Here is a 13,876-nt window from a genome sequence, read left to right as displayed (position 1 = left end):
ACGGGTAATCTGTCAGCAGCAAATGTTGTACCTTTTGCAGGTGAAAAGGATGAAGTCTCTCTTTACACAAGATGCGCCACACTTTGTTTCTCGATAAACCAATGCGATACGCAATTCGCCTCGTACTAGTACCCGGGCTACGATGAATATGTTGAATCACTTGAAGTTCATCGTTAACGCGATGATGTGCCTGCCGTTCAACCGGAAACGAAATTGTTGGAAATGATCCATTCTTTCTTAAAAACTGAAGAAAAGGTTTTCGCACTCGGAATCCGCCTTGCAGGAAATCTTTCCTGATATTCACGTCGAGCGGCTTCCGCATTTCCATTAGCATATCCGTAACAGAACATTATGTCGGCATATTCTTCATTAGAAAATTGAAACGGCATATTAACTTTTATACTGTATCAATATTTACACTTAACTTATCTGTATGACACTTCAGTATAAAATATTCAAAAAAAGTTCGTAATTGTGATTGTTGAACAGCTGTTAGTACTGCCAACCTATGAAAATAATATTTTTGTTACAAAAGTTGTAGAATAACGTAAATTAATTCGCAATTATTGTTAAGTTTCAGATTTTATGACACTAAAGTTTTTTTACTAGTATGTAATTTATTAGAAAAAATAGAAGAATGTTTCTATAAATAAAATCTATACATAATTATTTTCAATAATATTTTCAATAATGAACATGTTTTCTCCAAATATTAGGGTGTACATTCAGTAAGAAAAAAAGTGTAACCGATTTTGTCTATTCTTCGTACGTTATTTATTTAATTAAAAATTGATTTTCTTAAAGTTTACGTATAATTTTTATTGGCTTATTTTACATCATTATCTTAAGAAATTAATTCTTTACAAGTTTTGTTAAAGAATTTTACGTGTTTGTTACACATTTAACAAAGTTAATCTACTTGAAACCTAAATGAAACTTGTTTTTGGACACCGAATTTTGCGTATTTCTTCAGATATCTTAAAAATTACTGCAGCTAGAGGTCTGGTACCAATTTTATTCAATTTTTCAGTTCAATTTGCATAATATACATTAAATTTTACGTCCTGGGTAACACCCAAAATAATTTAATAGGGCTCCCTTTTAACGGTGGTACTGAAATCTGGGCGAAATCTTTCACCCTGTATAGCTCGCTAACTAAGCGTTTCTGGACCTATGTGTATATGAACTTTTTTCATTATTTTCACCGTAAGAACAAGCCTTGACAGTTTCTCCGTTTCTTCATGGGACACCCTGTATAATCTTGTCACGCTTTTAAAACCAAGCAAAATCAATTTAAGAGAAATTTTAAGGCATTATTTATAGGTTCATTGAATAAAACACGTTTAGGCAAGAAAACAAAATCATTATATGAAATTACTTACATATTACCATACAATGTTATAGCAGTTGTTCGAAATGTCCACCTTGATTTTGTATACACTTCATACAACGACTGAGAGCAGAATCACAAACTTTTAGCAATAAAGGTTTATCGTTATTAACAAGTTCAAATGCATTTCTAATTAGGTTTCTGAGTTCGTGAAGATGCGGTTATGAAGAATACACAGACTTCTTTATAATACCCTACAGTGAAAAATCACTTGCAGTCAGGTCTGGCGAGCGCGCAGGCCAATCAATTGTACCACGGCGACCGATCCATTCAATTAATGTGTTATTAAAAAAATCTCGAACTTGGATACCGAAATGTGCTGGGGCACCATCTAGTTGCCAAATGAGCGAATGAATATTGAAAACAGGATTGTTTCTGAGCTCGGAAACTACTACTTTTTGCAGCAGCCGTAAGTAACTTTCTTAGTTAACATTTCCTTGAATAAAATAAGGACCAATCAGTACTTGAAATGCCTCCTCATACCATAACACCAGGCACATTGAGCTCTGCTTGGATTACATTATGAGGATTTACATCTGACCAGCACATGCAGTTATGCCGATTAACGCGACCATTTAGTTTGAAACATGCCTAATCACACCACAAAATTAATCGCAAGAAATTTGGATCAGCCTCTGTGCGGGTAATTATTGTCTCACAGAATTTCAATCGCCTATCGGAATCATCCTCGTGAAGCGCTTGGAGTAAAGATGGACGGTATGGCTTAAATTTTAATTGCTTTAACATTCTTTGCTTGCTTCTTCTTGATATTTCTAGTTCAGCAGATACCTTACTAGTCGATTTACTGGGACTGGCTACAATAGCTTGAGCAACTGTCTGCAGGTTTTTGTTCGTTGCTAATTGATCGTAGACGACCATACTTTGAGGCATTTAAAACGCTTCCTGTGTTTTAAGATTTATTTAACTTCCGCATATACTGTCAAGTGGGTATCACAACACCTGGATATTTACCACTAAATTCTTTAATTATTATAGCAGAATTTCTGATGCTGCAAGAACTGAAGGATGTAAACTTGTTGGGTTTTAAACATTTTAACTCACAAATAAAATAAAAGATACATAGAGCGTTTCTTTACACTAGCCACTGGAATAGACTACAATGAACATTCTGTGTTGCTGCGAACTTAACATTGTGTACCAACCTATCGAAACAAAATATCCCAATTTATGGAGAAACTGACATATGCGCCACCCTGTTCAAGTGTAATTGAATATGTTGAACTGAAGTTGTCTAATGTAATTACTAATTAAACATACAAATGATCTATATTACAATTACACTTGGTTATTTGTAACTTCAAATTGAATTAACAAAAGTATTATTTATAAACTGTTCACTACTTTATTAATCCTAATAACATTTTTTCATTTGTACATAACTCATTTCCCTTATGCAACCATTCTAATAGGTTATTTTTAGATTTATTTGGGTTAATCAAAACATTGGTTATTCTAAATAGTTACTCCTCCTTTATTTCAGTTAACTGAAGTTTTACTGTACAAAGACTATTTTAAGTTTTTGCAAGCAATTTCTTCAAATGTCTTAATCTTCTGGTAAATCAAAATGAAAAATAAACTGTTAGCAAACTAGTTCTAAATCAAGCATGAATCTCATATTCAATGCATGTAGACTCCATGATTCTAACCGAGTATGATTCCCTAATGTATTGTTATTATTATTAAGTTAACTATATGCTTTTTACAATTCATAATCATTCATAAAAAAAAACTGATGATTTTCCTGGGCTGGTAGACATACTGTAATGCTGCTTCTTCAGTAATACTGCTCAATGCCACAAGTGCGTATTTTGTAATGGAACTAAAATTGATATACCATATTTCATGAAACGTTATCCTTCATTCAAAACATTAGAAGATTAATTTATGAATGTTACAAACAAAATGTTAATCCAGAAATCACAATTTCACTTAAGATTTCGCTATATTCACAGGCATTTTACCCAATAGCCTATGGTCGCCTAAACTACGACAAATAACTGTAAAATTAGTTTAAATAAATTAAGAAGTTCAACGAAATTCGTTTAACCTTACTTCCAGATATTATGTTTCATTTGAATTTTCAAATTTATAGAAATAAAATAATTTCATGATTCGACGTATACATTATTCAATATTTCTCGTTACAGACACCTGTGACTGACATCAATTCTACTCCCAGTTATATGACAAGCAAAACATGTATCACATTCACTTGTACTCGACACATTCATTTTAAAAAGCAAATTATAGTTGATGGAAGTTACATTTAAAATTATTGCCAAACTATTTTATTAACTTTTAAACTATAGGTTATTATTAACAAAATATTAATAATTGAGTGGGTACCCTATATATATTTAAGAATACTCATTTTAAAATGAAGACTCATAAGAAAGCACCTTCAATAATAATTTTTTGTATCATTACCAACTAAGTCATACAATGTCAGAGCTATACTTCCTTCCATTTATAATTGTTTTAATTCACTAAAATAACAATGACCCAGCTGGGAGAGTTAAAAGTCTCTGGACTCTGGACTAAAACCTTGCAAAAAGCAATATCTTTTTGAATATGTCATGAAGTCAGACATATTTTAAAAATTATTTCATAATAAATATATAGATTACTTAATCCTTTTATCTTAATACATAACATTTTATTTTCTAATAATTTACTTACATTATTGACATAACAGTCATTTTTATGACTGTTGTGATGTTGTTGTGTGACTGTTATGACTGAATTGTGAGGAACCGGAGGAAATTTTGGAAATCAACACTAATACTCCAATAAAAACCAAACCTGTAAATATTAACCCCCCTACAGCAAAAGAATTTGAAACTGTACTTAAAGAATTGAAGAACTACAAAGCAGGTGGTGAAGACCAAATGTTTGCAGAGGTGTGGAAGTATGCTGGAGTATCTAGTCATACCTCTCTTCATATGATACTACAGAAAATTTGGATTACTGAGAAATTTCCCGATCACTGGACTATAGCTATAATTCATCCTTTGCACAAGAAAGGTGACAGATGTAATCCGGATAACTATAGAGGTATATCACTCCTCGATTGTACTTATAAAATTTTGTCAAAGATTCTCTACAACAGGATTAAGGACCAACTAGATCAAGAACTTGGAGAATACCAAGGAGGATTCAGGCCTTGGAGAAGTTGTACAGAGCAAATAATTACACTAAAGTTAATTATGGCATATTATAAAAAACGAAATAAACAACTCTCGATAACATTTGTTGATTTCAAGAAAGCCTATGATTCCATTCATAGAATATCACTATTAAAAATACTGAGACATTTTGGACTTCACCCCAAATTAATTAAATTAATAGAACTAACATTAACTAGTACAAAGTCTAAAATAAAGTTTAGAGAAGAACTTTCAGAACCATTTCAGATAAAGACTGGCTTAAGACAAGGTGATGGATTATCACCGCTTCTTTTTAACTGTGCATTAGAGTACGTCATGAGGGAATGGGAAAGAAATAACCAAAAAAAACATAAAGATTGGATATCAAAGGGACAACATTAATCTGAACTGTTTGGGGTTTGCTGATGACTTAGCTCTTTTGGCCAATGACATTCAGGAAACAAAACAGCAAATTAAATCTTTACAAGATATAGCTCAGAAAATTGGTTTAAAGATATCGTTTGAAAAAACAGAAGTTTTATTAACGCAGCCTCCACTTGCAAATAAAATAAGGTTGGACAACCACAATATAAAAATTGTGCAGAAATTTAAATACTTAGGAGAAGTAATCACTTATAACCTGAATGAAAAACCATCTTGGCAAAGTAAAATAGACAAACTAACTAAGATTAAACATGCTACTAAGAATACGTATAATAAAAGATGTCTTTCAATAAATACAAAATTAAGACACTACAAAACAGTTGCTCTGCCACAAATTACATACGCAAGTGAAACAATATTTAAAACAACAAATACTATTGCAATAGATAAGGTTCTTAAGATGGAGAGAAGAATAGTCAGAACTTGCTTAAACAAAAACTATCAAGTAGACGGAGTTTGGAGACTAGCTTCCAATGAAACAGTCTACAAAAATATAGAACCTATTACAAGTATAATTAAAAAGAAACGAATATCATTCCTGGGGCATTTGTTGAGAACACCTGAAAATAGAATTAGCAGGAAAATAGTAGAAAAACTGTGGTATAGTAAAAGTGAAATTAAATGGATCACAGAATTAAGGGAAGATATGAGAGAGTTACAAATTACAGTAGAGGATTTAAAACACAAGACAAACACATCAAAGATATTAAATGACAAACACTCTACACTACAGGTGAAAAGAAACAAACAACGAATAGGAAGAGTGGTTCCGGAGGAGGAAAGGAAATTACGCTCGGAAAGGATGAAGAAATATTGGGTGGATAAAAGAAGAAAGACTAGAAAATATAAAGTGACTAAAGTGGTCCAATGTAGGCCATAAAATTATAAATAAATAAATAAATTGACATAACAGTAAGATTTTTACAAGTCCCTCTGAGCAGTAAGTAAAATGTATAATTTGCTATATCGCTGCATAGTGAATAATTAAAAGTGGACATATAAATGAATGGAAAAATTATTTATAAATAATTTATTTTTCCTTTTGTTACATAGAAAAATTAACAAATTATCATTGAAAAAATATAGCATAAATGTTTTATAATTCAGCGTTAATCAGTTACACAGCAAGTATAAGGTGCTTTAGAGGTCAAAAATAAGTCTTTCAAATGTTTTTGGTACAAAGTATTCACAAACAATCTCAATATTTTTCAACTTTATTATTGATAAACAATACATTCAGAGGCAATAAGAAAATGTCATAAAGATACTATTATAACCAACATCTCTGTTGCCCTTTTTATTAAAGTTATCAAAGAAAAATAAAATCATACTCTATATTATAATACAACTGAAATAACTTAGTTGCTCACAGAACATCTGAATAGAATATGTTTCAACCCGCTCTGGCTGTTTAGACACAAATTGCTGATGTCTGATTTTAAGAACCATGGCAATTTATTTATTTCTTTTAATGTCAGTAAAATTGGTTATTGAGACAAAGGGTTAACATTACTTATGGTTAATCATCAATGAGTGACCTAGAGTTTGTGAAGACCAAGTATTTAAGTTATATGTTTTTATTTACATTAAAACACAAAAGTGAATCCATAAATCAAGATAACAATTTTTCAATGAAAACTGCTATCAACAATAATCATTAGAATCTGCCCATCTGTATGTTTTAAGAAATCAAAATTAACTGTACTAGCATATGGTCTACTCAATAATTAATCCACATCCTACTGCTATCAATAGTAGTCAGTACATGACTCAAGTTGCTGACTAATCTGTTGGCCAGCTCCAATCTAACTACACTGCCAGTCACTTCTGACGTCATGGTCATCCACAGTGGTCTATCCAGCCATGATCCACACACCAGCATATAAACACTCTGCACCCACACACCTACCATGTCACTCAACTATGACAATAACCTGTAACCACAAGTTGGTATCCTTGGTATCAATAGTAGTCAGCACATGACTCAAGTTGCTGACTAATCTGTTGGCCAGCTCCAATCTAACTACACTGCCAGTCACTTCTGACGTCATGGTCATCCACAGTGGTCTATCCAGCCATGATCCACACACCAGCATATAAACACTCTGCACCCACACATCATACCATCTCACTCAACTATGAAAATAAGCTGTACTCACAAGTTGGTATGCTTGGTATCAATAGTAGTCAGCAGATGACTCAAGTCGCTCACTAATCTGTTGGCCAGCTCAGATTTGATAGCACTGCTGGTCTTGTCCGATGTCATGGTCAGCCACAGTGGTCTATCCAGCCGGGATCCACACACTAGCTCATAAACACTCTGCACCAACATCAGGACATCATTATTATCATTTTTGAACCTATATTTAATTTAAAACCTTAAATGACATCCATTTAAGTAAAATATAATAAGAGTGATATAGATAAAAGTGAATTACCTGAGCAGCATTTATGCTTGCTTGTAGCATTGACTGCACGAAGACGTCTCTGCGACAATAAGCAAGTTCTGTACTGTGCTGTAATCTTGTGACGATCTTGGTCACTAGTGGCAATCGATCCAATAGAAATTGCTCCATTTCCCTGAGCAATCAAATAACAATTAGTATTATTAAAAATTGTCATTTATGACAGAGATAAAAACTTGAGTGTAATATATTACAAACTCTGAATTAGTTATGCATTACTTACTGAATATTCATATGGTATTTTTATTCTAGTTTAACACACTTATATCTGAGAACTGATAAAACTAAAAACCAATCCCATTACTGTAAAAATAATTTTCAAAATTTGTAAATACCAGTATCAGGATCAAGGAAAATGAGCTGACATGCTTAGCACTCAGGTGATTCCTGAATTGAAAATAGGCTCTGACTTATCCGTAAGGAGTATAATAAGCTAATATGACAATATTGGAGGAAAACTCAGACAAGCTGTATACTCACTTATAACAAGATGACATTAATGGAATGATAATGGCAATGCCAAGCTTTGTGCGTTTGCCTGTTGTTAATGCTGGCTGAGTAGGGTCTGCAAAGTCCAGTGTAGTGGCTTCACTGCGAGCCCAGCGCCGCCGCAGACTGGATAAGCTACCCCCTGACTGTAGGGAGTTGCTGCCTGAAACAATATATTTCACATGTATAATAAATCTACTATCTGTTACCTGCAGTTCGCTTGCAATTTTCAAAATTGAAGTTCATATCTTTCTTAGTGAAAACACTTATGATGTAATATGATAAGAGCTCTACGATACTTTTCAAACTAAAGTAGGCATAGGTACATATTATTTTATTATTCGTGGTTGAGATAATCAGAGTTTAATCGAACCAATATGTAAAAAATAAACTCAGCTGAATTAGTCAAGCCGTTCTCGATATTAATGCATAGTTGTTTGCTTTTTTATAGGGTTTTTTTTTTTTATTTATAAGGTGAAATAATATAACTTCCTTTAACTCTGGAACTGGCCATCATTTTTCCCAAAATGGCAGGCACTTTTTGGTGATTTGGTAAGGGTTTTGTGTTTTAATCACTGATCATCTATTTTTTTAAGATACAAACATTTTTTAAAAGCATCAATGTCTTTAGAAATAAATGTAGTTTCCCAAAAAAATTTTAAATATTGAATAATTTCAATGTATTTTTATTTTTTTACTGATTAACATAAAAAATATTAGTAAAGAATAAATGTTTCTCAAATGTATAGCACCCTCTCAGGTAATATAAATTTTTTTTAGAATAATTCTAAAATATACAAAAGTTTGCTTATATATCTGAATTACAAGTTACAAAAAAATATTTAGGCAAAAGAAGTTTATTGGTACTTTTGAATAATATACCTATAAAAAACTACAAAATCTGAAAAAAAGTTTGTGTAGCACTATTATGTATACCATTGTGACATTTTGGAATCTATTGGATGAACAAATATTTTTTTCTAAGAGATAAATATATGTAGAAGAGAAAAACATGATATTTATAGAAGTTTACATTGTATAAGATATTTTTATGTGGCAACAAACTTTTTTTTTAATTTTTACAAAAGTCAAAATTGTGAAATAAATGCCTAACATTTTTAGCTAACAATTTTCTTTTCATCCAAAAATTATTTATTTAGATAGTAAATTTATTGAAGTTTACAAAAATGTACAACAATGTATTTTTATCTCTATTATTTTTTTGTTAAAAAAAATAAAACAAGCGATGGTCATAGAAATAAAACGCTAATACCTACAGAAAAAGTAAAAAAAATTACTGTCTAAAATACATGAATATGCTTTTATAATATATACATTATGTTTAAATTAACACTCATTATGAAATAACTATAAATGGTCAACAAAATAATAAAACACTGAACCTGAATAACCTCTACAGTTTTCACTTACTAATTAAAAAAAAAAAAAAACACTAAACAAACTTTTATTTATACACACTAAATAACGAAAAGTCTAAAATATCCAAATAAATAGCAAGCAATACACTAATACCGGCAATGGCGTAATAACAACAGAGAAATCAACATGGCAACCAAGCGATGCGTTGTTCTTATCTACTGGCTAAGTCGGTGATTGTGCAACAGAACAAAAATAAAATACTAGTTTTTAGTCTTCGTTGACGATACTGTTGCTTAGAGTAATTCATCTTCTTTGTTTTGATATGATTTTCACTATTTCCAGACAACGATAATGTAACAAAAATAATAAAATTTAATGAAGCTATTTTCGACGCATTAGGCATTTTGGAATTTTACAAAACACGAGCTTTTCAAACGCTTATTTTATAAACATTTATTTTTCTACTGGCTATTGAAAAGATGTTTCTGAAAACCAAGATTACACTGTTTTCAATAACGACATTTACGATCGTGTAGAACGTAAACTCACGATAGGGAATTTTGACAAACATGCGGTAATTTTAGCGTGTTCGGAAATTACGCAAACAAATGGCAATCGGAAATGTGAACATCCAAATTTAGAATTTTATAATGAAAGATTTAACGTAACTTTAGAACGTTTTTATTATATAATATGAAACCTTGGAACTTTATCTTTAGATTTACATATGTTTTACTTCAAACAAAGTAAAAATAGGCTTGCTGTGAGAGATCATATTACGACATAGTTAATGCGTCGAAAATATCTTAGTGCCATTTTGAAACTATAGTTAATGCGTCGATAATCGCTTAAAGCCAGTTGCAGGGTTAAGGCCTCATATTATGGTTTAAGTTAACAGTATTATATAAATGTTAAACACAATAAAATGGTATTTCTTCATTGGAGTACAAATATTTCAGTTCGATAAATTAGATATTGTCAAAATGTTTATATTTTATTTTCACCTAATTGACAAACTCAGGTTTAATTATGTATAATAAATGACTGCAATTTTCTCCTAAAATTATTGTAGTAATATGAAAAAATAAATACAAACTTATGGTTAAATATGAATATGGTGACTTATACCATTAGATGAAAGTCAAGTTCTGTGGTGAAACTGGTGGGAGGAATCATGTTAAATTAACTATGGTTGGCTTGGATAGAGTTGAATAGGGTATACATGTACCAGACCTATAACAACTATTTCACATTTTTATTGTTTACTACTTTAAAAACTACAATTTGTATTATTTTATGTTTTGCAAGACATTTGTTATTAAATTATGACCATAATATGGGGTGTTTTCACATTACACACCACGTCAACAGCATCGCAACAGCAGAGTATCGTTGGCAACTTAATGTTATGAGCATATTCACATCAGTGCTATGTTGGCGACGTGTCGGGACATGCTGATGCTGTCGAGTTCCAGTTCCCCAGGCATGATTATTGCTGTGCAGTCACAGTTCAGTCCTGGTCCCTGCAAAGTGCTTAGTTACGCAAGAAGGAAACTAAAGACTGGGGCTAACAATTTTGTACAAAAAAGTGTGTGAAATTTGTTGGAAATTGACAGATAGTGTTGTCATAGTGAAACGTCTATTCTATTGGATTTTTACATCAACTGCCCTTACCAGAAGGGTTCCATCGGTAACGAGAGAAGGCCAACCGCTCCGATTCTGATCATCCACATTTGTTCGACCGCCACTGAACATTCTAACCTACTATCTCACTATTCCTTCACTCATCATGTCTTTCCCATAAACATCACAAAGTTGACGATAAATTTCAGTCGGTTTCACATTCCTTGCGTGCAAAAATCTTATTACAGAACGAATCTCACAATTGGCGGGATCACTAATTGTCTTTAACATTTTAAACTTTCAGATAAAACTGAAAACAATGTAGAACAACTAAATGACGTGAACCGATAGCCAGTGAACAAGGACAACTAGTGCGCATGTGCGGAACACTAATTGCAGCGTTACGGTGGCAGTAGATTGAAACAGTACTTACTTTCTGAACACACCTCGTTATTACTTTGTTTATTTAGAAATTTGTCAAATCTTCACCTTAACCCTTTGAGTGCCACGGCGTCGCTAATTTTGACGCTACGAAAAGTGCATAAAGTGCCAGCGTCGCCAATTTTGACGTTTTTGTATTTTGATAATATTTTATATAGTAAAAAGTTATTTCGACCAAATAACCGGATAGCTGCAATCGATCGGTTCCAAACTATCGGTAAATACGAGTATTACGATGTTTTCTTTCTTCATTGGTCTGTGAAACATGTGTTCTTTGCGATGATTTTTCTTCCAGTCACACGACATGGCGGTTAAGTATTGTGTTGCGCATCAGCCATTATTTATGTTTACGTGCCGGTATAACCAAGCGTGTCTATAAATATGAACTACAATAATTAGTTATACAGTGTTTAGCCGTATTTGTTACCGTATATGTAATTCAGTGACTGAGTTGTGTTCAAACGGAATACGTTACTTTTAGTGTAAAAGAAAGTGAGTAAAAATAGTGTCTTTGTTTATATTTTTAGACTTTTATTTAGAAATGAGCAGGTCTAATGGAAACATTGCCAACGACGACGATCGTCTTTTACAAACGTTGAATGAAAGTGTTTCTTCTGCATCTTTCATTAGCAGTAGGCCGGGTGGTTCAGGCGATCATGGAGAGGTTAGTGAGAGCGACGTGGAACTATCTGAAGACTCTGATTTAGAAAGTTTGAGTGGTTATGATGATGACACTGATGCAGATAAAGACTATGAACCTTCTTTCGGCTGATTCCGACTCTTCATTTTAGCACCAGAGGTAGGCTAGAAATAACTACATCTACTCCTATAGCTAAAAAAAAGACCGCAATTAGTAAATAATGGTCACGCTAGGCCTAAACGTCTCAGACTACTCAGTAGCAGTGAATTAGCCACAGCTGATGTGTTAGAAGAAGATTCAATCCTGGATGAAATTGATGATTCTGATGATGAGACCGATCGTACTGCTGATGAACAGCTACCTTCTGAATGGGAGGAAGTGGGGCCTGATGATGACTTTCCTCTTGGCTATGTTACTTACAGAGAACTTGCAGGACCTAAACATATGCCAAATCCCCAGTCTGGCCCCAGTGCTTATTTTTATTTGTTATTTACAAACTTATTGTTTACAAGCTTAGTTAGAGAGAACTAACAGATATGCTGACCAGTGTATTTCAAAGGGCATGTACAAAGACAATTCCAGAATAAAATGTATGGCTACCTGTTACTATCAATGAAATGAAGGCATTCATTGTGACAATTTTGAACATGGGTATAGTACGGTTGCCAACAATTTTTAGCTACTGGTCCACATGTCCCCTCCATAAAACCAAACTTGGTTCAGACAGATGTTTTCACGGAACCGATTTCAGCTAATCCTCAAATTTTTTCATATGGTGAACAATGAAGTGTTAGACAGGCAACCATATGATCCCTGCGCAAAATTTTACCCAATTGTTCAGCATGCAAATGTTTTATTTAGACATCATTACACTGCACACCAGCACAAATTTCAGTAGATGAATCTCTAATTGGTACTAAGTCCAGAACAATTTTGCAGCAGTATCTCCCGAATAAAAAACATCACCGGTGGGGAATCAAGGTTTGGATGCTATGCGATTCCGTTGTAAATTTACTGTTTGGGGTTTTTTTGTCTACAAAGGAGCACGTCACGATGACCCACAAGAAAAAAAGAGATGCAGGAACTAGGAACAGGTTTCTTTGTTGTAAAAAAACTGCTGACACTCTGTAACTACATAAACAAAGGATACCATGTTTTTGTGGACAATTTTTTTTCCTCGTTGTCATTAGCAGACTACTTATACAGTGTTGGTACTTATTTCACTGGAACTGTACGGTCAAATCGGAAAGGTATGCCAGAACACTTCAGCAAGACAAGATTTGCAGTAGGTGTTACAAATTTTGTGAAGAAAGGACATTTTCTACTTTTGTGGTCATCGAGACAAGAAATCTCAGAAAAAAAACAAGTGTTGCTATTGTCAACTTCTTCAAAAGCAAACAACTTCAGAAATGTCTAGAAGGATGAGAAATCAACAAGAAACCACAACTGATTTCTAAGCCAGATGTCATAATTGATTATAATAAATATATGGGAGGCGTTGATACATCAGATATGATGTTGTACACCTATCTCGACGAAAGGAAAACTCTAAAATATTGGAAGAAGGTTACCTTCAACATTATGAATAGAATGCTTCTCAACTCCTACATATTGTATGCTGAGCATAAAAAATCAAACAATCAAAAATCAATGAATCGCCCCCCTAAAAATACATTCAAACCATTGTTTCGGAGATTGGAAATGAATGGATTAAAATAAAAAATTCAATGCCTCCCACCTGACAATGGACTTTCTTCATCAAAGGACACATTTTGGAATAAAGCAGTTGCCTGGGAAAATGCTTCGCCTCTGCAAGGAGTGCAGCACTGAAAACACC

General features: G+C 32.9%; 1 protein-coding gene across 2 annotated transcripts in view; it reads right to left on the bottom strand.

The window, feature by feature from the left end:
* Positions 1-13,876, bottom strand: part of LOC124357289 (folliculin-interacting protein 2) — a 43,125-nt gene that overhangs the window by 11,913 nt on the left and 17,336 nt on the right. For both annotated transcript variants that reach the window (XM_046808938.1, XM_046808939.1), the window contains exons 6-8: positions 7,947-8,118; positions 7,440-7,581; positions 7,161-7,321 (exon numbers count right to left, since the gene is read on the bottom strand). In XM_046808938.1, the coding sequence (XP_046664894.1) occupies positions 7,161-7,321; positions 7,440-7,581; positions 7,947-8,118 (475 nt within the window). The remainder of the gene's footprint in view (positions 1-7,160; positions 7,322-7,439; positions 7,582-7,946; positions 8,119-13,876) is intronic.

This window comes from Homalodisca vitripennis, chromosome 3 (assembly GCF_021130785.1).
Source record: "Homalodisca vitripennis isolate AUS2020 chromosome 3, UT_GWSS_2.1, whole genome shotgun sequence".
Classification (NCBI taxonomy): domain Eukaryota; kingdom Metazoa; phylum Arthropoda; class Insecta; order Hemiptera; family Cicadellidae; genus Homalodisca; species Homalodisca vitripennis.
This window is presented reverse-complemented; position numbering and strand designations above follow the sequence as displayed.